At 38.9% G+C, this 27,447-nt stretch overlaps 1 protein-coding gene across 5 annotated transcripts; it reads left to right on the top strand.

Moving 5' to 3' along the window:
* Window positions 1-257: 257 nt before the first annotated feature.
* On the top strand, window positions 258-26,648 carry LOC148848732 (pentatricopeptide repeat-containing protein At2g46050, mitochondrial-like). Of its 5 annotated transcripts, none has more exons than XR_016100217.1 (4): window positions 258-2,423; window positions 2,759-2,964; window positions 25,808-25,997; window positions 26,340-26,648. XR_016100217.1 is itself a non-coding variant. In XM_088948104.1 (2 exons), exon 1 carries the CDS (start codon window positions 380-382, stop codon window positions 2,399-2,401), a length of 2,022 nt encoding a protein of 673 aa, XP_088804230.1. In that variant the 5' UTR covers window positions 258-379; the 3' UTR covers window positions 2,402-2,423; window positions 2,766-2,903. The 5 variants fall into 5 exon arrangements, 1 of the variants encoding a protein (XP_088804230.1); XR_016100218.1 differs by adding an exon at window positions 19,118-19,311 and having other exon boundaries at window positions 25,941-26,391; XR_016100219.1 differs by lacking the exon at window positions 26,340-26,648 and adding an exon at window positions 19,118-19,311 and having other exon boundaries at window positions 268-2,423; window positions 25,808-26,201.
* The last annotated feature ends 799 nt before the right edge of the window (window positions 26,649-27,447 follow it).

Raw genomic sequence — 27,447 nt, 5'->3', positions numbered from 1 at the left:
CCAAGCCCAATCCACGTAAAATTCTGAATTGGGCCGATTCGGGCTCACGCTAGACCTGCCCAACTTGCACCCGTATTCTCTAATGATAATTTTAGTTTGTAGAATGATCTAAAAAATACACCAAAATGATATTTTTGACATTATGTAATATTTAACTATCGCAATAATAACGTATGGATCCATGTGTCTATTTTTTAAAATTCAAAATTATTAAATATTGCAATTGAAAGTTGATACTTATACAAATTTATCCGTTATACAAATCCTGTGGATGGACGGGGGCCACAACCGGCGGTTTGATTGAAAAATTTCACGCTTTTTTTGTTACATTTGAAGCGATGCGCCTTACCTCATCTCCATTAACGGCCTTTGCGATTCCATGCTCCTTAAAATCTTCCCACCTTTCATTCTCACAGTTCGTATCGAACGTCAGTTGTTCTCTGCTCTTCCTTCTCCAACTTTTATTAGGTCTCCTTCAAATGGCAAAGTACACGAGGACGCATCCCTCAGACCCATCACACCTTACCGTTCTGGTAGAATGAAAGCCTCAATGGAGATTTCCGAAGCGACAAATGTCGCTGCATCCCATTCAGGTGATTCGTTTTGTCCAAACATTTCGAAAGTAGCAGCAAAATTGAAGTTTCTTCCTGAAGGAAGACAAGTACATTTACACATAGTGAAATTAGGATATTATCACTGTCAATCTTTGCAAAACCATCTCTTAAGTTTCTACTTGAGGTGCAAAGCGTTTGCCGATGCAAATAGATTGTTTGATGAAATGCTTGAACGGAATGTAGTGTCTTGGAATACAATGATCTCAGGAGCTGTGCGCTGTGACCCTAGTTCGCAGTCAAGCAATAACCTCAGTTTGTTCTATTTTAGGAAAATGCTGGCAGAAAGGGTGGAGCCTAACCATATTACTTTTATTGGTTTGCTCCGAACCTGCACCGAGCTAGATGACATTGAGTCTGGGAAACAGTTGCACACTTTTATATTGAAATTGAGATTCAATTCAAATTGCTTTGTGAACACTGCACTTGTTGATCTATATGCGAAATGCACTTTGGTGGATGATGCACGCCGAGTGTTTGATAATGTTCTTTTGAGAGACCTGGTTTGTTGGAATGTGATGGTGTCTTGCTATGCTTTAAATGGTAAGGGGGAAGAGGCTTTTGGAATCTTTCGGTTGATGCAGTCTGAAGGTATAAATGGGGATGATTTTACCTTTACTAGTCTGTTAAATGCATGTGGAATTCTGGGCTCTTTTCCATTGGGGAAACAGCTACATGGTTTCATTTATAAAATGTCCTTTGATTTGGATGTTTTTGTGGCTAGTGCACTTGTTGATATGTATGCAAAGACTGGAAGTATAGAGGATGCTCGCAAAGCTTTTGATGGGATGATAATTCAGAATTTAGTGTCCTGGACCACCATGATTGTGGGCTATGGGTACCGTGGCGATGGGAAGGAGGCTATGAAACTTCTCAAAAGAATGATCCAGGAATATTTTATGCCTGATGAGCTAACATATGCTAGCATCCTTAGCTCATGTGCCAATTTGGCTGCTACTTGTGAAATATTCCAAGTTCATGCCCATCTGTTGAAAAGAGGGTTTGGAGGCTTTTTATCTATCGGGAACTCTCTAGTAAATGCATATTCCAAGTGTGGAAATATTGCTGGTGCATTCCAATCTTTTAACTCAATCTTGGAGCCCAACCTTTTTACCTGGACTTCAATGATTGGTGCTTCTGCATTTCACGGTCTTTCTAGGGAGGCCATACAACTTTTCGAGACAATGCTTTCCAAAGGGGTAAGACCAGATAGAATTGCATTCCTTGGGGTCCTCTCAGCCTGCAGCCATGGAGGTCTTATGGATGAGGGGTTTCACTACTTTACTTCAATGATAAGGGATTACCAAATTTCCCCAGATTCAGAGCATTATACTTGTCTGGTTGACCTTCTTGGCAGAGCTGGTCATCTGGATGAGGCTTATAATGTTCTGATTAATATGCCTAACGAACCTAGTTGTAATGTCTTGGGAGCATTTATTGGGGCATGTAAGATCCACAAAAATGTCGGATTGGCGAAGTGGGCAGCAGAAAGGCTTTTCAAGTTAGAACCAGATGACCCTGTGAATTACACAATCATGTCTAACCTTTATGCTTCAGTAGGACATTGGATTGATGTGGCAAGAACACGCAAGACAATGAGGGAGAAGTGTGGTTATAAGATGCCAGGTTGTAGCTGGATGGAGGTTGGTGGTGAGGTTCACACATTTGTATCTAGTGACAAATCACACCATCAGGCACCTGAGTTGTATGCTATGTTACATATGTTGCTTAGGGTAATGAAGGAGGAAGATTATGCATACGATGTGGACTTTCTGCTCCACCCTGTTTAGAGTTGAATGTATTCTAAGCCAGGTATGGACCTCATATTGATGACTACTTGATGAGCATTCCCGGTGGTGGTCATCTCATAGATATGACTCCTGCTCAACATTCTGAGATAAGAACTTTTAATAGATTTTATATTTACTAAAGTTTCAGCATCTTCTACATAATTTAACATAATTGTCACCTTTTGTATTACAATTTCTATATTATAATTCTCTTATAAGCCTTCAATTCATAGGATACTCTTTCTATTGCATAGAATAGTTCTAGTAATGATTTTAATGGCATTGGATTCCTGCATTTGATGTTATGTTTTACCTGATGTAAGCATGACTTGAGAAGTTTGTGATGCCTTGTTTTAGCTAGCAGGTAGGGGTTGCATGAAGTTTTCCTCCCTTAGAACATACATACAGGGAGGAAAGTTATTGCCTAGTGACATGGCGACTTGGTCGAATTGGGGGAAGCTGTAGGTATTATTGCGGGTCAATCTATTGGAGAACCAGGGACTCAACTAACATTAAGAACTTTTCATACCGGCGGAGTATTCACAGGAGGTACTGCAGAACAGGTACGAGCCCCTTCTAATGGAAAAATAAAATTCAATGAGGATTTGGTTCATCCCACACGTACACGTCATGGACATCCTGCTTTTCTATGTTATATAGACCTGTATGTAACTATTGAGAGTCAGGATATTATACATAATGTGAATATTCCACCAAAAAGTTTTCTTTTAGTTCAAAATGATCAATATGTAGAATCAGAACAAGTGATTGCTGAGATTCGCGCGGGAACATCGACTCATGAATTGAGGATGATAAGATTCAATTAATTTATTATTGCACTTGTACTAAATTCTGTGCTAATTCAGGTGACTTATAAAATCTACAAATGGATCACTTAGAAGAAGAAATAAGTGAGAGAACACTTGGCAGTTACTAGAATTCACCAAACTGAACTTCATTTAATCAAATCAATTGTCCATTTTTTTTTTAAATCATAAAGACCCTATTTTTAGACTCAACATAAGAATTTGAATCACTTTGCAAACTCCAATTTGGACTATGAAGTTGACTCAAAAACAACTTCTAAATTCTAATTGCTCTAGAACTAAGACAAACCCATAAATAATCCATGGAGATGTTCAAGTGAAGACTTTAACTCCCAAGGTAACTCTAGATATCCATTGCTAACTCTACTTAAACTAATTTAATGTAAAGAAACTAGAAATTACTAAAAACAGTAAATCATGAATTTACTATAAATAGTAACTATGGGAATTTCTATACATATAAGTCTGAAAGTTGGTGTACATAATTATTTTGTTTTCACTAAGAATAGTAAATTTTTGGAAGACATAGACTTAATCATGTTCACACACGAACAAACTAGAAAATATATTAAAAGGCTCAAAAAGAAATGCAAATATCTTGATCATTGAAAATTCTGAAATTGGTGTAAGAATCATAAAACTATGATTCTAAAATTGGTATAGGAATCATAAAACAATGGAATCTGTCTTTGCTTCCATATTTGGCATCACATGGGTTTTGATGTAATTTGAGAGATCAATGGTTAGTGATGTTAGCAAAAAGGTTAGAGGCCTGCAGGTGGTTCCCTAGGGAGGAGCACTATGATGCTCAAGTCAATAAGAGGATGAAGAGATAAGCTAGGTTGAGCTGGTCGTAGCTAAGCAGAGCCATAGAGAGTTTTAAGAGATAGAGAGTAGGAGAGCTAAAATTCTAGAAAGAGTGAAAGAAGAAATACCTTGGGTGGCATGCCCTTAAATGCTGTAGGGGAGTGACGTTGTGCTCCTCACTTTGCAGGGCACGTGGTTTCTTGAGGTCATCCTTGAATGAGGTTCCAAGGATTGGTTCCGTGCTCTTTGCATGAAGGAGGTTGGGTTGAGCCTGGTGTTCACCATGTGTCCCTCTTCGTCTTGTTTGATGGTGTTCACCACGTGTCCCTCTCCAATCAGACTTATGTATTTTGACGTTTATTAGTGAATAAAATCAGACCATTATTATTAATGTGTGTTTTGGTATGTTTTTTTTTTTCGTGTATCACCCCTTAAACCAGACATATATGAGACATATGTTAGTTTAGAATGTTCTCCACCATCATTATATTGCAAAACTGGTGGAGCAGTTTGTCTCAGTATGTATTGGTATGTTATACTCCAATCAGACATGTGTTTCGATATGTTTTTGCCAAGGATGACACTATTATACTGCCAAATTGGTGGAGTAGTTTGTCTCAACTACTAGGGTTAGACCTAATGATGGGGATCGGTCCTAGTGTTTTAAAAGCGCAAGGGGCAAAAAAAGTGCAAGGGCCAATTTTGCACCTGAGGTGCAAGGCGAGGCGTGTGCCTTTTTGAAGCAAGGCGTAAAAAATACAAAAAAATGATAAAAACTAAAAAAAAATGTCAAAAAATTCAAAAAATGCAAAAGAAATCATAAAGGTTATAGGCTGCAAAGAAAACCCACACTTAATAAATTCTTTCCAAACATATAATTTTCCATTACCTTGTAAAAGTAGATTCATATAATTTACCAAACATATAATTTTCCATTACCTTCACGCCTACTGCTATCGCCACTGTTGATTTTACCGATTGAAATATCACCACCTAAACCTTCACCCCTCTCTGAATTAATCCTCTGATTTGGTGAAGAGAGTGTTTTGCTCTGTTGAAAAGGGAATAGGCTCCGGGTTAAGTGTCCCCTGTGTTTCCTTTGTAGGCTCTGCTGGATTTACCGCCAATTTTAGTGACCCGAGAGTTTGCAAAACTTCTCCCTGGATGTCTTCTGATGGGCCCAAGGCATCATCTTCTAAGAAAAGCAAGTCTGTGTCATCTATGTTAGACTCTAAAGAAAATTCCTCCTCCTTGGAGTTGTCTTCCTCCTCAATTTCTAATTGATTGCGTCTGACACTTCGGGGATTGCGACGGCCAAATGAGAGATTCTGTAGCTTCTTGGACGGGATCCACTGTAAAGAGCTTCCATTCTAGGTTGAGGTTGAAACCTGATTTGCAGGGCTTGAAGAAGAAGATAGACCACAGTTAGTGTCTATCAAAAGGAGACCCTTTGGCACATGACTACTTAAGGTGTTTAAAAGCTTGTTCTTGGTGCCTTTAACTGCCACCTGGGCATAGATCTTTAAATAAGCCAGCCTATTAACTTGGTCTTCACGTTTTTAACTTTCCAATCTGCCCACTTCTTTTGGAGGAGCTAAAGCCTGCTTATCCATTTTTGTGAAAATTCCGTCAAACCTCCGATCTTCCAATCCCATCCTTTTGTCAGACCCCTGAATTTCCGATCCCAACCTTCCATGTAGCACCTGTGCCTCTACCTGTTGATCTTCTTCCTGCTGACCTTCCCTCCATAGTGCAGCTTCAATGGAGGAAGCCAGCCACACTGGGATGAACAGTCCATCCACACAGAAAATTATTTTCCTAGGGATCTCCTCTGGTTTGACTCCACTCAAGAGGAGGGCTGTAGAACGAAGATCTCCCCAAAATTCATCATCGAGACGTGCACCACAAAGAACAACAATGAGAGAGGCTACTTCATGTTTCCACAGATGAAAAGGCAGCCCTAAGTCCTAACACACGAATCACCACTCCATCCATAACCAAAAATGTCCTTGTGTTAGATAGATAAGGGAGTCTAGTGAAACACATCAAAAGACCCCAGACTTCTTGGAAGCTCTTAGCAGAAACTTCCATCAAATTATCAAGGGGATAGATTATTGCTTTAAAACTTTCAAAAGGAGTTAATATGAAAGTACTTCTTAACCTCAACTTATGTTGCGTAAGATCAACAACTTTCTTCCAATCAGAGACTGGACTTTTACCTTCAACTACCAGCATCCTTTCCCACACTTCTCTCCTGAGATTGATGTTCACAGTAGGGGTGGCTGTACTTTGAGCCAAAGCTATAGGGTCATACTTGGAGCCTGAAGGTTCAGAGGGAGCTTGAAGTACTTCCACTTGAGAGATCTCTTGTTTTTCTTTCTTCTAGTTATTCAGAAGAGCCTTAAGACTTTCAGCAGCCCCCTGTCAACCTTGGCTATCCTTTCCTTCTGGGAAGCATACCAATTGTTTCTTACCCTTGGCAAAGAACTCTATAAGGGTAATGTAAAATCCTCTATATTTCCTTCTGCATTCCAATATGTACCTTCTTCCTGTTACTGTATCTCTTTCTTTCCAACTTGGGTTCTATCCTTTGTTTGCAGCCTCAACCAGAAAATCTTTGAGCCATTCCACTATCTCTTTTCCTTCTACCAGTACAGTTGCCTTCTGCTTCTCCCTTATCTTCAAGTTTAGTTGTCCCTTGATTTTTAACTCCTCGAATAGAGAATTCTTGGCCTCCACTTTCAGGAAGTGTCTCCACCTTGAAGTCGCCATGAAACCTCTTGAGTTATGAATGTCCATTTTGACTCCCTCCTCTTCTAATAGTATGCTGTTCTGTTGGGAAGTTCGTTGAAAGGTTCATAATTGCACAATCTCATCCTCAACCATACAAGATTGCTTGGTTAAACAAGATGACTCTTTAGGTAGAGCAAAGAGCTCTGGTTTATATTTCATATGGGGCTTATGTTGATGATATTTGGTGTGATGTTGTTCCTATGAATGTTATGCATATTCTATTAGGCCGACTATGGCTTTATGAAGCAACCTCTCTTGCTGTCCAAGAAGCAATTTGAAGAGGAGAGAAAAGAATCAGGCCTTGTTTATGCCCTAATAGTGAAAGAAGTGAATAAACCAGCACATGCCCCTATTTCAAAGGTGCCTAAGGAGGTTGGAGACTTCTTGGCTGATTTTTTAGATTTGATCCTAGACGAATTGTCTAATGAATTACCATTTCTATGTGATGTTCAACATGCAATAGACTTGATTCCCAGGTCCCAACTACCTAATTTGCCTACATACTGAATGAATCCCATAGACCATGCTGAGTTGAAGAGGCAAGTGGATGATCTATTGAAGAAGGGCTTCATTAGAGAGAGTTTCATTCCATGTGCTATACCAGCTCTACTCACTTCCAAGAAGGATGCTCATGGAGGATGTGCGTTGATAGCAGAGCAATCAACAAGATTACAATCGAGTACCAGTTCCCTATTGGACACTTAGATGACATGTTGGATATGATGATTAGAGCTACAATTTTCTATAAGATTGATCTTAGTAGCGGATATCACCAAATTAGGATTCGACTTGGAGATGAATGGAAAACCGCTTTTAAGACAAAGTATGGCCTCTATGAGTGGCTGATTATGCCTTTTGGCTTAACTAATGTTCCCAACACTTTCATGAGAGTAATGGCTTAGGTACTTTGTCCTTTTATTGGTCGTTTCTTGGTTGTTTACTTTGATGACATTCTTATATACAACTATACTCCTGATGATCATCTTGATCATTTACGTCAAGTGATGAGAGTCTTACACCAGGAAAAGCTCTACATCAACTAAAAGAAGTTCTCTTATATGATACCTATTGTTATCTTTTTAGGATTTATTATATCCTCTGAAGGTGTCATTGGCCATCTTGACAAGGTGTAAGCTATACTTGATTGGCCCACCCCCACTAACATCCATGAAGTGAGAAGGTTTCATGGATTGGCTACTTTTTATAGGTGTTTCATAAGGAATTTCAGCACTTTTATGGTGCCAATTACAAAAGCTATGAAAAAGGGGGAATTTGTTTGGTCTAAGGCTGCAACTAAAGCCTTTATCAAGCAAAGGATGACCAAGACCCCAATGCTACAACTACCCAACTTTTCAAAAAGCTTTGAGGTGTTTTGTGATGCTTCCCAAGTTGGAATAGGTGGTGTTCTTATGCAAGAAAGACATCCTATAGCTTTTCACTAGGGGGGTGCAAGGTGATCAGATCATGATTCGATTCGATCCTAAATTCAACCCTATTTTGTCAAATTTGGATATCCTCATTTTGGATTTTCGGATCGCATCAAATTGGATTCGGATCACCCCTATCTGATTTGAAAGTATCCAATCTGATATTATATATTTATATGTTATATATATAACATATATATGTTATTTATATTGCATTTTTGTAAATGTTTTATATTATTTATTTTTTATAATAAATAATATAGTTGAAAATAGTTGAAAAATACTTTTTATTATAATTTTTTTAATAATTTATTAATTTTAATTTTTTAAAAGTTAAATTGGACCAAATCGGATTCGGATATCCAACATCCTTATTGGATTTGAATCCAAATCAATATTTGTGAGATCCGATCAGATCTTTGGATGAGATTGGACCAGATTCAAATATACCTTGGTTCAAATCAATCTAACTAGTGAATATGACAAGGAATTCTATGCTGTTGTACAATGTCTTCGACATTGGTGTCATTATTTAATTTTCCAAGAGTTTTAACTTTGTAATTAAGCATACAGCTGATGCCGACAATCAAGTAGTCAATACATTGAGCTGATTGGTGTACACACTTCATTCTATGTCTGTATAGGTTTTGGGGTTTGATCAGCTGAAGCAAGATTATGCTAGTTGCAAGGATTCCAGCATCATTTATGGTTCTTTACAGGCTGGACAGCAATCTAAATATCTTGGCTTTTCTATCCATGATGGTTATTTGTTCAAGGGAACTTGTTTGTGTCTTCTTAACACTTCACTACGTGATTATGTTATATGGGAGTTACATGCAGGTGGAATTGCTGGGCATTTTGGTTGAGACAAGATCTTTGCTATAGTAGAAGATCACATTTATTGGCCTAGCCTTAAGGCTGATCTTGATTGTGTGATCAAATAGTGCAGAGTTGGATTTTGTCCTAGGTCTACCCAAGATAGTAAGGGGTCATGATTCAATTCATGTTGTGGTAAACAAGTTCTCAAAAATGCTCCACTTTATTCCTTGCAGTAAGACATTAGATGCCTCACATGTGGCAAACCTACTCTTTAGGGAAGTTGTTCGTTTACATGGTGTTCCTGTTACTATTGTTTCTAATCGTGATGCTAAGTTTATGAGTTACTTTTGGAAGACACTTTGGAAACTCCTCAATACAAAGTTGAACTTCTCATCTTCTTTCCCTCCTCAGATTGATGACCATACTAAGGTAGTTAATAGGAGCCTCGGTGATTTGCTATGTTTCTTAGTTGGTGATCATACTTCTAAGTGGGATCTCATCCTACCTATGGCTGAATTTGCTTACAACATTTCAATTAATAGGTCAACTAGAAGAAGTCCCTTTGAGATAAGGCTTTGCTCGCGACATGAGCGAAATCCATGATGAAGTTAGATGCAAGATTGCTCTTAGCAATGATGCATACAAAGTCAAAGCTGATTTACATAGGCGCCTAGCTGATTTTCATGGCCATATTGATTGTCCCACAGTCCCATTGGCTAAGCTGCTTTTGGTTCCACCTACCGATGTGCCTGAAGACATCCTTGATGAGAAGTTGATTTCTACAGCAAGTGGTGGTTATCAAAAGTTTCGTGTAAAGTGGAAGAATCTACCTCTTTCAGAATGCTCATGGATTACAACTGAAGACTTGTATCATCTTAATCCAGAACTTTATGAATCATGCCTTTAACTCGTCGGGGTCGAGTTCTTCCAAGCCAGGGAGAGATGATGAGGATCAGTCCAGGCAATATAAGACCTGTTCTCGTAAGACAAAGGACAACAAATAGGTTCTGATTTGGCATGGGGAAGACTCTTGGGACATGGACTGATCTGGTTAGGGGTATTTTCGTCATTTTGACCAGTCCCATGTGGGCTTGGGCTATAGCATTGATTTCGATCAAGAGTGAAGTAGAGAAGAGAGAAGAAAAAAGAAGAAAGAAGAAAGAAGAAGAGAGAAGAGATGGTTGAGACCAAAAAAGTATGGCTGGCGGCGCCGGTCTTTGTTCTATCATGGACAACAAGATTGGTTGCAATGTTGATGGCAGCCTTATTGTCACAATAGAGTGACATAGGGTCACTGAGAGGAAAGCCCAATTCACCCAAGAGATTCTTTATCCATAGAAGGTTTGCCACACCATGAGACATGGCCCTGTATTTAGCTTCTGCACTCGATCTGCCCACCGCACTTTGTTTCTTACTCCTCCAAGTAACAAGATTTCCCCCAACAAAGGCACAATAGCCACTAGTGGATTTTCTGTCATCCATAGAACCAACCCAATCTGCACTAGTTTAAACCTCAACTCTCATATGCCCATGTTTTTCAAATAGGAGTTCTGTCTCAGGGAATTTCTTCAAATACCTAAGAACTCTGTATGCTGCCTCCAAGTGTGAGGCCCTCGAAGCATGCATAAACTGACTAAGGACTTTCATTGCATACGTAATGTTAGGTCTTGTCATAGATAGGTAGAGAAGTCAGCCCACCAATCTTTGATACTGATTTGTGTTTGCTATGGGCTCATCACTGCAATACCCAATCTTGTGGTCTAGATCTACAGGAGTGTCAGCAGGTTTTGCTCCAAGCTTCCCCGTATCTTTTAGGAGATATAGAACATATTTCCTTAGGAGATGAAGATACCCTGATTAGAGCGGGCAACTTCAATTCCAAGGAAATAACGTAAAGGTCCCAAATCCTTCACTTCAAATTGAGTGGCCAAGAATCTCTTCAATCTTTGTATCTCTGAGTCCCAATCACCGGTGATAATAATGTCATCGGCATACACAATTAAAGTTGCCATTCTTCTTTGTTCTCTCTTCACAAAGAGTGTGTAACCAGATTGACACTGCTTAAAGCCCATCTGTTGAACTGCCTTTTGGAACCTACTGAGACAGGCCCTTGGAGACTGTTTTAAGCCATATAGAGATTTCTTCAATCTGTAGACTTTCTGTTCATTTCCCTTGGCACAAAAACCTAGAGGTTGGGTCATGTACACTTCTTCTAAGTCACCATTCAAAAAGGCATTTTTAATGTCCAGTTGATGAAGATCCCAATCTAGATTTGTTGCTAAAGAAAGGAGAACCCGAATAGAATTCATTTTTGCTAAAGGTGCAAAAGTTTCCGCATAATCAACTCCATACACTTGTGAAAAACCTTTTGCAACTAGTCGGGCCTTGTACCTCTCTACTGTGCCATCTGCCTTATGTTTCATAGAGAATACCCATTTGCACCCCACAGGTTCCTTCCCCTTAGGAAGATCTACCAACTCCCATGTGCCATTTTTGTGAAGGGCATTGATCTCCTCCTTCATTGCATATGTTCACTTAGAAACAAGTAAAGCTTTTACAACACTTTTAGGAAGGGAAACACTGTCAATAGCAGAGAGGAAAGCATGGAAAAATGGTGAAACATTCTCATAGGATAAGGGAAGAGTCATTGGGTGGTGTGTGGTGCCTGATCTGACACCATTTCTCTTAGCAATAGGAAGATCCAGATCATAATTAGAAGTATCAATATCAATGGTTTCAGGGACATTAACTGGAACAATAGTACCTGGATGCGGTGATGGATTCAACCCCTGAGAGTCCAATGGCATAGGGATAGGAAACAATGGAGCTGTAGGGATGATGAGCTGATGAGGGGACTTGTACTCCAAGAGATGAGATGGGATTCGATTGATAAGATAAGCCACAGTCATAACAGCATCCGCCCAAAACCTTTTGGGAACATTCATGTGTATCAGCAACCCCCGAGCAACCTCTAGAAGGTAACAATTCTTTCTCTCTACAACCTCATTCTGTTGAGGGGTTCTAACGCAAGAGCTACGATGAATAGAGCCACAAGTTTCAAAAAATTCTATGAAGTCACCATGAAAATACTCTTTGGCATTGTTTGATTGGAAAATTTGAATCTCTGTTTGAAATTGTGTGTATACCATACGTTGGAATGCTTTCACAAGTTTAGGAATTTCGTCTCGAGAGTGCATAGGGTACACCACGTATATCGAGAGAAGTCGTGAATGAAAGATATGAAGTATTTGTAGCCATTCTCCATTGGAATATTTACAAGTCCCCAAACATCAGAATACATAATGGAAAAAGAAACATATGATCTTTTATTACGTAAAGAAAATAAAGTTCTACAATGTTTGCTTAGCTGACACACTTGACACTGAAAATCATTAACTGACACAGACTTAAACAATTTTGGAAACAAATACTTTAAATACTCAAAGGACAGATGACCCAAATGATTGTGCCACAAAGTAACATGACTCTTGTTTGACTGACTCAAAGACTCTGAGGTCGCAAGACCAACTTTATTCTCCAACACATAGAGACCATTCACCATGTTCTCTTTACCAATTATCCTCCCGGAGGCCAAATACTGGAAGGCACAAGATTGAGGAAAAAAGGTTACTGAGCAGTTCAACGAGTGTGTAATGCTACTAATAGATAGCATATTAATAGGCAGTTTTGGAACATGTAAAACATTTGATAGAGGTAAGCCAAATGGAAAAGATATAGATCCTCGACCAACAATGGAGGAGAAGGATCCATCAGCTAACTTCACTTTATCTTTGCCAGAAAGAAGGGTGTATGATTGAAAAAGGTTGACTTACCAGTAATGTGATTGGAAGCACCAGAATCAATAATCCATGAAGATTCGGTGGTCTCAGTAGACACATGGAATGTAAAAGATAAGTTACCCGGGGAAGAAGCAGAAGAGGTTGAAGGAGTGGGTCCAAAATCTGCTTGTGTGAGAGCCCTACCATATTGCTCCAAATGGTCATGAAAGGCAGTGATAATATTTTCCTTGAGATCAGACCTAGGGGGGCAATCCTGAGAGTCCATAGTAGTTCCTCCACTTTGTGACTCATGAGAGGCCAAGTTAGCCGAGGTAAACCTCTTCTGATTTGGTTTCTTGTTCTGTTCTTGTGCTGATTTCTCATTTGGGTCTTGTGCCCACTTCGACTTACCATGCAATTCCCAACTCCATAACAGAATGGAGTTGCTGAAAGAAAAAACCGACACATTGTTGAAGTTGTAAGAAGTATCCTATTTGCCTCACATGTTCCTACAAGATTTTGGGGGGATGTTGCCCTCACTGCAACCTACCTAATCAACCATATGCCATCTTGAGTGTTGGGTTTTAAGTCTCCTTTTAGTCTCCTTCATCTGGGCAAGGACCTTTTTCCTATTCCACTCTGTGACTTTGGCTGCACTTGTTATGTATACATTCCAAGTACCCAAAGACATAAATTTAAACCAAAGGTCCACAAGTGCATTTTCCTTGGTTTTTGATCCAAAGTTTGGAACTTGGTTTGTCTCAATGGATGTCACCTTTGATGAGTATGAGTCTTCTTCTTTCTATGATCCTTCTCTAGAGAAGCATTGTCCAAAGGGGGAGGATTTGTCACAGTTGTTTGCTCTCCCTGTTCCTGTCCCAGTTAAGTATTCTTTTGAGCCTCCTTCTACTTCAAATGAGTCAAGGGAAGAACAATCATCTTATTCTCCTTCCAATGTTCCTATTCCTCCGTCGTTACCTCCTTGTCCTCTTTTTAATCCTAGGTTGTACTAGCGGCAGAGAACCAGAAGTGGGCAGATTATTTCCTTTACACCACATGAGCCTCCTACACTTCCAGTCACAGAAGAAACAACAAGTACTGATACAACCCCTTTGGAGCCATCCTTCCTAGACCTTGATACCCTATTGGTATCAGGAAAGGTAAAAGGAATTGTGTTGCACATTGCATTTCCAAACACCTTTCTTATAATTTGCTCTCTCCTTCATATTTTGGCTATATTTTTTTTGTTGCTTCTAACCCAATACCCAGGTCAGTGTTAGAAGCTCTTACTATTCTCGAATGGAGGGATTCTATGAGAACGGAAATTGATGCCCTGCATAAGAATGACACTTGGGAAGTGGTTGATTTGCATGAAGGGAAGGAACTAGTGGGCTGTAAGTGGTTTTTCACCATCAAATATCATGCTGCGATTCTAACCCTTCTCGGGGGATTTCATCCACAAACGCAAAGTTCCCCAAAGATCTCGGTCAGAGCAGGCATATGCCAAACGTGAATACCCCCTGAAGCCACGGGCAGAACACCTGGTAGAGAGACCCAATCTTGAGTGAAATAAATACCGCGACTTCGGTCCTTATATATCGTATTAACAATCGAAATATGGTCGAAAGAAAAAATCTCTATTTGATGGGGCTTCTTCCTATATCTATGAATTCCATTGGACCCAGAAATGATACATTGGAAGAATCTTTTGGGTCTTCCAATATCAATCGGTTAGAATGGCAGAGGCAAATAGAGCTATTGCACATTTTCGTTAATCCATGAACAGGATCTATATAGACACATAGATCCATGGATCCATACATCTCGATCGGAAAAGAATCAATAGAAAAAGAAAGAATCGGAATTGATCGATATTTTTCTCGAAATGAGGGTTCTGTTATCTCTAGCTGTACATTCATATTGGCCACTTTACCAGCTGGATGTGAAAATGCATTCCTGAATGGAGAGTTACATGAGGAGGTCTATATGTCTCTTCCTCCGGGGATGTATGACACAGATATGGAGGGAAAAGTATGCAAGCTGAAGAAATCTCTTTATGGACGTAAACAATCACCTAGGGCATGGTTTTAAAGGTTTAGGGCTGCCCTTGTTAACTTTGGCTATATACAGACTCAGTCTAATCATACCCTCTTTGTGAAGAGGAGAGGCTCTTTGGCAGTATATCTTATTGTCTATGTTGATGATATAATTGTGATTGGTAATGATGTAACAGGGATTGATGATCTTAAATCTTTCCTTCATACAGAGTTTGAGATCAAAGATCTGGGCGAATTGAGGTATTTTCTTAGCATAGAACTTGCTCAGTCTAAGGATGGGATCCTTATCTTTCAACAAAAGTATGTGCTTGACTTGCTCACTGAAATAGGGAAGATAGGTGCTAGACCAATTGCTCCTTCTATTGATATGAGTTAAACTTTCTGCCTCATAGGGAGTATTGCTGAAGATAAGGGAGTCTTTCAGAGGTTACTTGGGAAGCTGCTTTATCTGTGCATTTGGCTAGACATTGCACATGCTGTTAGCTGCACTAGTCAGTTCATGCATGCTCCTAGGGACACTCACATGGCAGCAACAAAATGGATTCTATGTTATTTAAAGGGTTCTCTTGGAAAGGGAATTCTAGTTGCTAAGTATGGTCATATGAAACTGGAGGCTTACACAGATGCTGATTGGGCCGGAAACATTAATGATAGAAGGTCAACTTCTGAGTACTGTAGCTTGGTGGTAGGTAATATTGTTTCTTGGAGAAGCAAGAAACAATCAGTTGTTGCCAGATTTTCAGCTGAAGTTGAATACAGAGCCATGGCTCATGGAGTTTTTGAGCTGCTTTGACTTCGACCCTTGATGGAGGAATTGGGTATTGAGTATGATAAGCCATTAATGTTATATTGTGATAATCAGACTGCCATCAAAATTGCTCACAAACCGGTGCAACATGACAGAACAAAACATATTGAAGTCGACAAACATTTTATCCGAGAAAGTGTGGCTTTTGGAGAAGTTTGTCTACCATTTATCTCTTCTGAAGGGACAGTTAGCTGATTTCCTTACCAAGGGTATCCCCAAGGCCAAACTTCAGCATGATATTGACAAGCTTGGCATGATTGACATCTATGCTCAGCTTGAGGGGGAGTGTAGAGAAGATGGGCCAAATGACCCATAAACTGTTTTCTTTTTTCTTTTTCTTATCATTCTTTGCTGTAATGGGCCTCAACATGGGCCTTGCTTATGTTATGTCTATTTTAAATTATTCACCCAGTTAAGGGCCTCTTTGTAATTACTGAAATTAAGTTCATGAAAAGGGATTAGGGTGTAAGAGAGGATTAGATTTTGAAAATCTCTCTTTGAACCCTTATTGCCGCCACCTTCTTCTTCCTCTTCTCTCTTCTTGATTCTCTGTTTCTGCTGTTTTCTATCACTTTTCTGAACTATTTTAAACAATCCGTTTATTTCAAAATTTGTCTTCCTTCTAGCCCTAACAAAAAAGCAAACACCCGCTGCTATGACACTGTTTGTAGGTTTTGGCATCCTTTTCACTCTCCCAGTCAATGTTCTGATAGTAATCTAACTCTTTCCAGATGAATGTGAGGGCAGAATAGTAGATGGATAAGTTTCTTTCCCCTTTGTTTACATGTTGCAGACTCGACTTGCGATTGATAGATTCTAGCATAATGTCTCTGCTCGGAGTAAGTTGACCTTGCTTGTTCCCTTATTTCCTTGGCTGTCTCAGCCCACATAAAGTTCTGCTTAACTGATGGTAGCATAGTAGTCAAAAGCTATGGCATAATCATGTAGTTTTCTTGGTCCCACTTATCATATTCAGCAGTACCAGTCCTAGGTTCCTTCACTTTCCATTGATATACCCTGCCTTACCTCGGGCTATGATGTACAGCTGCATCTCCTTAGACCATGCCAAATAATTTCTGCCATCTAAGGGAATAATGGTCGTTGGAAAGCTCATAGAGTCAAGACTTCTGTTCATTCCTCCTTGGTTGAAAGAAGTTGCAGAGGTTGCAGAGTCTTCAGAGGCCATAACAAAGGCTGCTATCAGAAGTTTTAGACATACAACCCTTCCCCCTCAGTCCATACACTCACAAACACACAGCCCTCACTGTAAGGTTTAAAAACAAATTGCAGTCACAGTAACACAACACCTGCTATCACAGATTTACAGGTCTAACTAACTCACAAGGGCTAGTTTAAGCCACACATAACATCTACAATTCTGCTGATGTATTTCTCCATCTGAACCAGTTCACACGTGACCTACATAGGTTCTTCACCCACAGTTTTGGATCACCGACCCACAGGAAGTTATTAAACAAGCCTACACCATTTGGCTAGGGCAGATTTTAGGATGTTCTTGCTAACAATACCAAGAACCAATGAAAAAAGCACTTCAGTCTAGGTTCCTGATCAATTCGACTGACTTTTGAAAGTTACAGTCCAGAGAAGAAGAAAAACAATCACCAACCTCTATAAAAGTTCAGTCAATCATCTGCCAATCTCTGAGAGAGATTTCTTTTCAGTTTCTGTTTAAAAAAGGATAGAAAAGAGTCCACCAACAGTTCTAAGTGCAAGGTTGAACTTGTTTTCCCCATTGTCAGTCCAGGTATGTGATTGGTAAGACCTTCGATCAGATAAGATGCCTTTTACAGAGCGTTGTCCTGCTCTGATACCATGATTTTGATCAAGAGTGAAGTAGAGAAGAGAGGAGAAGAAGAAGAAGAAGAAGAAAGAAAGAAGAAAGAAGAAAGAAGAAGAGAGAAGAGACGATTGAGACCAAAACGTATGGCTGGTGGCACCAGTCTTTGTATTTATATGTTAGGGCATCAATAAAAAATAAAAACATAAAAAGACAAAAGTGCCCTTGCGGCACATAACTAAGATTACATCAAGCATCTTGTTCCTCTAGCTTAGTAGTGCTTCTCTTTCAATTTTTAGTTTATTTGCATTAGTAGGTAGAAAGTTATTATGTTTCTTGATGCATAAGACAAGGAGTGGCTTTTTTGTAATTATGGTGAACAGTATTTTGGGTCACACAAGTCACTCTATAAATAGATGTATTCTCTTCCTTTTGAAGATAATGAAGATTTCTTTAGAGCTCTCTTGCAAGTTTGCTGTATGGAGTGATTCCTATAAACCCTAGAGTCTAGGACCCTTGGAGTGATTCCTTGGGATTTCTCTCTTTTTTCTCTTTCTCTACCCTTTCTCTCGCTCTCTCCCTCTCTCTCTCTCTCTCTCTCTCTCTCTCTCTCTTTCTGTCTTGTCATAGTTTGTTTCAGTCCTATTGCATCATCTAAAGTATAATCAATGGGTGTTTTCCTGAAACACTGAAAAGTGGGCAAAACTGAACCAGTTATGCCCTAGACCTTGGAGATAAATGGGCAAAACTGGAAAGTTGAAACTAAGGTTCAAATAGCTAGGTATGTTAGAGTAGTTTGGAATATTGCTTGAGTAGGTGATCATTGTTATAGGATCAACCACTTTGTCAAACAAAGAGAATATCCCGGTTTATATTGTTTGATGAAAACCTAAAACTGTCGACAATGGATTTCAATGTGTTTTGAAATCAATTTGCAAAATGTGTAATTTATAAATAGTTTATTTTATGAAAAAGGTTTTAATCCCAGGATCTATTTGAGCAGAGGATGTGACATTGCATTTCACAGTCAAGGAAGTGGTCCTTCTCTGTGAGTAATGTATAGATATTATAGGCTGAGAGGTAAAGAGTAAAAGTCTTTTGGGCTGAAATATGATGGAATTTCTCATATTAATTCATTGGCTTTAGGCTTCATAGGTTGGCTGAAACCAAAGTCCACTTATGTTTAAGTGTTGGGCCTATTCTAAGCCCAATTAGATTGGGCAAGAGGTTCACTAGATGTGTCTAGTGAGTTTGGTCCATGTGGTTCTCTACATGGGCCAAACCCATATATATGGATTAGTGTGAGGACTTGGTAAGTCCCACACCATACAATATTCAGGTTTAATGGGCTAGCTAAACATGTGATTTAAATGACTTGAGTGAATGGTCCAATTCACATTAAAGACTAGTGTGACTAGTTTGACTAGACAATTGGATAATTGGATTATATGGGTCGAATTAAGTATTGGCTTGGATCTTTCTTATTTCTAATAAGATTAGGATGGTTTCCAAAGTAGAGAACTTGTAATTAAGTTAGAAATAAGATTGGAAACTCGTAGTAGGACTATGACTTTTTATCTTTGAGTTTTTATTTTTTTCAGCAAAAACACGGAATATTCAAGTCATTAACAGCTGCAAACAAAGATGGATATTTGAGTGCACATTGATCCACACCAAATTTCTACATCGAGTTATGAAATTGGGGCTGTGCCATCTTCTACTTTGACTCAATTTGGACCCGAGTTTGGGCATGAACTACCACTCAGGGAGTTGCAATTTGTGGTATCCATATCAGGTATGATTCTCATTCATTTTGGACATCAAATTTGATCGTTTAACCCTAGATTGATCTTAGGAGAAAATTGTTTCTCCGTGAGAATTTTGAATTCGCCTTTCTTGGACTGATAGAAGATTTAAATTTCACACCTGTAAGCCCAATAAGGTTTGACCTTTTCGGGCACAAATAAGTCCTTTCAACACCATCCGAGGTCCGTGGCGTGCACCATTCATCCTCCAAGGCGAATGATAGTGTGCCACGCCGTCGTTCTCCATATTGGCCATGTTGAGCAGCTCAACCAGATGTCATCTACATCAGCATCCACGTGGCTGTTCAAATGGGGTGGTTTATGCTCCCATCAGCCATTATAAACAACACAACAGTGTATGGATCTGTGATGGAAATCTTTATCTTGTTCTAGGAGTATTATTTATTTATTTATTTTTTATTGCTCCTTTAACTGATTTTGAAACTTTTACCATGTAAGACAAAAGCTAGAAATCTTGACAGTGTTTTCTTTAGCTATAGGTATTCTGTTTTTGAAAGAGATCCCTTGTAGCCAAATGTGGTTGATTTTACATCTATACCGGTCCTAAACGTCTCTTAATTGAGGCAGATGTTTTCTTATTGAATTGGAAAATTTCCACTTTGGCATATAATTAGGTAAAGCTCTAATTCTAACTAAAGAAGAGAGGTGAATGGTGAGTCTACACTTACTTTTCTTTGGCTCCAAACCTATAGGGCCCCTAATCCTTTAATTCTAAAACTACAATCCCATGCTTTTTCTTCTAATTTTTACCCTACTCCATGTATTTTCCATTAGTTCAGTTATCCTGAACTTTAACGATCAATGTAATAGCAACACCAATTTATGGAACAAGATGAAAAGAAGATAGAACCCTAAAATCTCTCTAGGGTTCCTTTAAGAATCACTTTCGGAAATCTCAGAATTACTCTTAGATGTAGTTGCGTTATACAACTCAAGCGTAATAGTTTCAAAGCTTTATCCGTTCATTCCAAATAGGACAAAATAACAATTTATAGGTGATCAAGTTAGTATTGCACATTGTTAATGATAAATATGAAGATGCCCATGCCAATGGACCCCAAAAGTAAGACAGACACCTAGAATTTCTTGTCTATTGAACTTATGATTACGGGACTTCAGACTAAACTGAATAATGAGCAGATGAATAACTCCTAATGACTGAACCAAGTCTTTTCAATCCATTGTTGACTTGAACAATTGGATTTTTTGACCTGTCATTAGGTCATGACTCTAGTTCAGGTAAACCTTTAATCTGCATTGCTTAAAAAAATCTTTTTCTTGGTTAGTGACTTGCTGACACAGGTGATTGATGGGGGTGATCATGGGCTGGGCCACCAAGCTGGGATTAGCACCCATGTTAAGGTTGTAGCCCAAGCCCGGTCTTAGGCCGAGCTGGAATATGGGCCCAAGGCATTTAGTAATAAACATTTAATTATATTATGGAAATTTCAATTACATGATATGTAATACATGAAAAAAAATTACATAGGCCAAAGTTGGGTCAGGCTTGGCTTAGCTTTGAGACAAAGACACAAAAAATACGGAAAAGTATGGACAGGCCCAATGTTGATTTCTGAATTCCACTGCAGAGCTATAAACATTGAAAATGTCAAAAACCCCCACTCTGTACACCAATGCCCGCCTATGAATTGGCATCAATTCCGAGCTGACACCTACCCCAACAGTACTTGGGCCTAAAATTCTGACCCTGGGCTGAACCGTCATTCTCCCAAAAAAATAAGGTATGGGGTTCAACATATGCTTGTCTCCTTATATAGATGAAGGTTGAGTTTTTCTCTCCTACATGAGTTGATAAATTTGTCAACTCATGAATATGTATATTATATATTAGAAGTTTTTATATAAAATATCTAATATAGAATAAAATGTATTTGCATATATAATATATAATATTAAGGGTAAATTACAAAGGTCCCCTTGTACTATGGAGTAGTGACAACTACCCCCCTGAACTTTCATTTGCAACAAAGACCACCCTAAACCTTCACTCTGCGACAAATACCCCCTGATCATTAAGTCAGATGACAGAATGCACTGAATTACCAAAATGCCCACATGAACCTTTTCTTGTTTTATTTTCCTTGCACTTTTCTCTTAAACCCTAATTAACTCCAAATACCTCCATTTTCTCCAAACGAAACCATCTAAAATAAGAAGGCGGTTCCTCAAGGAGTCCAATGAGCTTTGGAGGCTAGTTATAGTGCAGAAGTATGGCTTTCATGTTAATGGTTGGGATCTGGCTGAGTTTCTGGAAAGGGATCTATAAAGCTTATCCCCGGTTTCTTAAAGGAATGAAATGCAAGGTAGGAAATGGTTCCAGGCTGAAATTCTGGACTGATTCTTGGTGCTCTGACATCCCTTTGAAAGAGATGTTTCCAGATTTATTTCTTCTGGCATCTGATAAAGAAGCTATGGTGGTTGAATGCTTTGTTGGTTCAGGGGATTCTTCATTTTGGGTTCCCTCTTTCAAAAGGGAGTTTAATGATTGGAGATTCTGCAGGTAACAGACTTTCTTTTAAGGCTACAGGGCTTTAAGTTAAATCCATTGGCTCCGGATCGGCGCTGTTGGGGTTGGTCAAAGTCTGAGTCCTTTTCAGTGAAATCCTTTTATTCTGGTTTGGAGCCTGCCACCCTAGGCTCTTTCCCCAGTCAATTAGTTTGGGGTGGTTTGGCACCCTCTATAGTGAAGTTTTTTGTTTGGGGTGGCTGCTGAAGAAAAGTGCTTGACGAAGGTTATGTTGAGAAGAAAAGGTTTAGTGCTGTCAGATGTAACTTGTGTTTTATGTGGTAAGGGGGAAGAGACCTCCAACCACCTGTTTCTCCACTGCGAGTTTTCTTCAAGAATCTGGGCTTATTTTCTCAAAGCTATTCAGTGTTCTATTTGCTTGCCTAGCTCTGTGTAGGCAGAGCAGAAAAAGGTAGGATCTTGAGGAAAGAAATTCCTTTTGCAGTTCTGTGGTCAATATGGAGGGAAAGAAATAGGAGGATTTTTTATCAAAAGCAGCTTCAGGTTGGAAGGGTGATAAACTTAATTTTAGATGACCTTAGAGGGTGGCTGAGTACCGATTTGCTCTTCAAGGGGGATGTTCTGGCCTCTTGTGTGGCAGTAAACTTTTCTGAGGATTCTTAAAGTTGTGTTCATTTGTACAGAAGCTTGTACAGTGAGCAGATATACTTGTATTTCTCCTTTTGATTAATACAATTTCACTTTACCTTTTCAAAAAGACAATGAAAAACCAAACAAAACCTTAAATTTATATCTATAAAGAAACCCCTACCATTTCATTTGAATATATTGGATCTAGATAGAAATCTGTAAGGATCTATTGGAGTAAACAGGAGGACTTCAATATTATATTTAGAAAACAAATCGAATCATAAATCGTTCAAATAAACAAGAAAAGGGTAGTTTGAGGATTCAAAAAATTTTAAACAGTTGAATGAGAATCTTTTTTGAAGTTAACTGACCGGACTCTAATGGAGGGGGGTCTTTGTCGCAAATGGAAGTTCAGGATGGTAATTGTCATTGACCCCATAGTTTAAGGGGGTCTTTGTAATTTCCATAGGGTAAATTACTTATACCTCCCCTGAGGTTTGGGGTAAACTATACTTATTGACCCCTTCTATTAGTTAGAGTGGACAAAGAGTGGTAAATTCTTGAATTACACTGCTCCATGAGAAAAGTTATAATTTTTGGTAAAAGTGTAATACAATGATAATGAAAGCATAGTTGTCAAGGCACAACGCCTAGGTGCAAGGTGCTTTGGAGGCTTGCCTCGCCTAATCGCCAAGCAATTTTGTACTTTGTGTTGTTAAATACTTTTATATACTTAATTTTTTGAGATTATAATTTTTTTTGATAGGTGGGATTATAATGATAGAATAGACATTATTAAACTAAGGTATTCATTTTGTGTTTATATACTAATTTCTTTTTTATTATTTTATTATTTGTTATGGTTTAATCAACACAAGCATTGCTAAATGCTGTATTTAACCCTCAAAGACTTCTTCTTCTTCTTCTTCTTCTTCTTCTTCTTCTTCTTTTCTTTTCTTTTCTTCTTTTCCTATAACAAAATAGGGGTTCAGCCCCTATATTTTTTGAATTTTCTTTTCTTTCTTCTTTTTCTTATGAATATGTTGATTTTCTATCCTAGGGTAGTTCCCTGGGTTCCATAATCATATTTCCTTAATAAATATCCATAATTTTCTTAAGAAAAGTATAAACATCATGTTAAAGTATAGAAAATAAAAAAATATAGGGGCTGAACCCCTATTTCTGTTATAGGAAAAGAAGAAGAAGAAGAAATTAGTATATACACACAAAATTAGTGAAGAAAACGAAGAAAATGTGTTGATTGGACAACATTTTATGTTCTTCCTTACTTATTGGTTCAGGTTCTGAAGTCTTTGAGGGTTCAATACAGCCTTAAGTCTTTGAGGCTTGACAACTATGATGGTTATGGAACCTAGGGAACTACTCTAGGATATATGTTTATTGTACTTAAAACAATCCATTGCTATAGGCGATGCCTAGGCGCCCCCTATCGCCCAGCCTCTCCTTGCTGCCTTTAAAACTATGAATGGAAATGAAAAATATTGTTTGGTCGACTTTTAGGAGGGAAGCCTTCTCAAATATAGACTTCAAATGGTCTAATTGATACTGTGACTATGGTGTGAGACAAGGGATGAAACCGGGTCTGACTAAGACTCCTAATTTCCCGTTGAAGCTTGGTTTGATGAGGATGAGTGTGATTGAGGACTAGAAAGATGGTGAGCTAAACAGGATAAAGAGAGGGAAGGAAGGACAAAGGACTTAAATGTCTGAAGCATGGAGTGGTTGTAATTCTTGTTCAATGGTGAAGTGTTAAATTCCTGAATTACCATTCCTCCACCATTAGAAAGTTATACTTTTATTAGTAAAGTGTAAAATAATGATAATAACAACAACAAAAAATACTGTTTGGTTGACTGTTAGGAGGGAGGCCTTCTCTAATATGGCTTTTGAATGGTTTGATCTGTACTGCAATCATGGTGTGAGACAAGGGATGAAACCGGGTCTAAATGAGATTTGTAATTTGCTATTGAAGCTTGGTTTGATGAGGACGACTAGAAAGATGGTGAGCTAAAGGGGAGAGAGGGAGGGAGGGAGCAACTTAAACACCCAAAGCATGGAGTGGTTGTAATTCATGTTTGATGGTGAAGCGATCATTTGTTGTCAGCACGGAGTTGGATGTTCAATGTTAGGAGAAAAACACCCGAAGAATCAGTAGGAGCAGAATAATAATAGAAGAGGGAGAAAGAAAGGGGAAGGGAATGGATAGGTAAAAGATGAGTGGCTGACAGACTGTTCAATGTTTGGCTACCTTCTCTGTTATGTCTGATTGGCAGAGAAGAAAGGGGAAAAAGGAGGGAGAAAGGAAGGAAGAAAAGAAAAAGAAGGGAGGAGAAGGAAGAGGAGTAAGGGGTGACTGGATGGTGTTTTATACTTACGTCAATAGAGAAAATGGAGGAAGAAGGAGAGGAGGGGAAGAAGAAAAGAAGAAGGGAGGAGGCAGCTGGTGAGGGAGGGTGGTCAAACGGTGACTGCAACCAGTTTGGTTGTAGCAGTGGAGAAAGAAAAAGAAAAAAGAAGAAAAGAGAAGGAAGAAGAGAAGAGTGAGAAAGAAAAGGAAGAATATAGGGAAAAGAGGAGGGAGAGATCGGTGGTGAGCTGGTTTGCCCCCCTCTGTTATGGTTGCAAAAAGACAGGGCAAGGAAAGAAAAGGTGGGAAGAAGGGAGATTGAAGGCATTACATAAAAGATGTCTCTCTCTCTTCGGACCTTCATTACCAAGAAAACCCCTCTCTCCTTTTCTCATGTTTTAATTAATTAATTTATCATCTTTTCTGATGGAGAAGTAAGGTTGTAAAGAGACTGGGCCGATTTGAGAATTTACCACTCTCCGTCCACTCCAATTAATGAAAGGGGTCAGTAAGTATAATTTACCCCAAGCCTCGGGATTTTTTGGAGAGGTTAAATTTCATGGGAGGTTTAAATAATTTACCCTATTAAATATATACATTTTTATATGCAATATATAATATAGCATTTTATAATATAAATATATTATGTATTTGCTATGTATATTACATATATGTATATCTGAAATATAATATATTGCGGGCTGGGCCGGGCTAAGAATGATAACCCTAGCTGTTTAGTGTTGATCATTGACCTTCTTAACCCAGTCAGTGGGTCATGGGTTACAAATATTATAATATATGTTTCTTTCTTATTTTTAAGTTTAGCTTTTTTCAATAACACACCTATATTTGTGTTTGTGGGGGCATCCATAATATTATGTATTTATGAAATTTAAAACTTAAAATTATATTATATATGCAAACTTCCAGAGTCCTTCAACATAGTGCTTGGTGGTTTGATTGGGGTGAATTTCTGCAGTGCCCACAAGTTTTGGAAGAACATGAATCCTAACGGCCCAACATGATACAACTTACTGCACTTTCTACAAGGATCCTAGTTAATGCAAACCTACAAACATCAAGTCCTGACAAGTATCATGCACCTCCTGCAGTTCTGCCATATGATGTTGATTTGGGACGTTCACAAACTCCACCATCCACTCAAGAAGGTAGTTTCAACAAGAAATTGATTCTTTACGTTTTTGTCCCCAAGGAGTCGGATGTTGAAATTTTAAAGTTTAGTGAAGCTATCATTTCATCAATTGAAGCGGAAGATGTTTCCCCACGTCTTAAAGATGTAATGATTTTTTTTGTTGTTTTGGATCAATTGAAGGTATAGCGAATTTCAGGAAATTAAGTTATTCTTTTAGACATTCTTTTTGAGTTGGATACTGTTTTAGCTGCAAAAGCATCAATTGCAGTTTCATTCTACCATAGATAATATAGTATTATTCTACTGTATTGGGACTCAAATAGTCACCAACAAACTATTTAATGTTTCCTCCCTGCAGAATATGATGGACAAAATCCAAGAATAATCACAAAATGCGAACATCATTTTTCTTCGCCTTGCATGCATTCTTGAATGGAAGGAAAGAAGTGATACCTTCCTGTGTGTGATCAGGTTTGTCTTGTATAACATCTGATTTATGGATGATGATAATGTGATGCTGTAACATGATTGTATACAGGGATATGCCCTGTCAGTTTTTACTGTTTGAGATGGAAGTTTACCAGGAAAGGACTATTGGAGGCACAAGGGATTTCTGTGTTTATATTGGTCAATGGCATTTCTATGAGAGAATGTGTCTATTCCAACACTTCTCTTGGTTATTTGTGACAAATCAAATTTAAGGAGACTGCCGTAACACAAAACATACGACTCATTTTCCCTTGTGATATCTTTGATTTCTAGACCTTAATTGTGAGGGTTCTGGTGGTTTGGGTAGATTAAAAGCAGAAAGATGATGAAGATTGCACATGCACTGGAGGGAGCTGTCGTGAAGCATTGTTTTTCGAAGGAAAAAATGAAATGGTAAACTCTGAATTTTTCTTGTTCACCAGATGATTTAGTAGGGTTAGTTTTCCGTTTTTGCACAGCATGCCTTTTACTCTGCAAATCCAGGTGCTTGGATGAATTGTTCTTTACTTTTGCATTGTATCTGTAAATTGTATATGGTTACTAATGGAGCGCAATCCGGCTGGTCTTAGTTGTCAACGAATTCGCCTCTGGGCTAGAGCGCCCGGGAGTCTGAAACGGGAAAGATGGGAAAACTCCGAGGGGAACCCGGTGGGATAGCTCCGAAGCTCAAGTCAGTAATCTTTCAAAGGCGAAGTGTAGACCAGATAGCGCAAAGCTCACATACCTTGTTTGTTGGGGGCAGGGAGCTTTTATAATCACTTCGCACACTTGCTCCGAGGCCCTTGTCAAGTCGGGTATGATTATCCTTACGTCTATCAATTCGGTCGTCGCCATTTTTGTTGGGGACGGAACCGTCACTGCCTAACCATCTCTCCAACTGGAGATGGCGGTGTCAGGAGGCGGTGGCAGGTGGCTGTTTAGAGTGTGGCTGTCAGGCGTCAAATCCCAAGTCAGTCAGGTGCGGCGTCCTCGGGTAA

This window comes from Nelumbo lutea, chromosome 6 (genome assembly GCF_056320005.1).
Source record: "Nelumbo lutea isolate HS-2025 chromosome 6, American lotus-T2T, whole genome shotgun sequence".
NCBI lineage: Eukaryota > Viridiplantae > Streptophyta > Magnoliopsida > Proteales > Nelumbonaceae > Nelumbo > Nelumbo lutea.
Note: the sequence above shows the minus strand (reverse complement) of the source record. Positions and strands in the feature narration are given on the sequence as shown.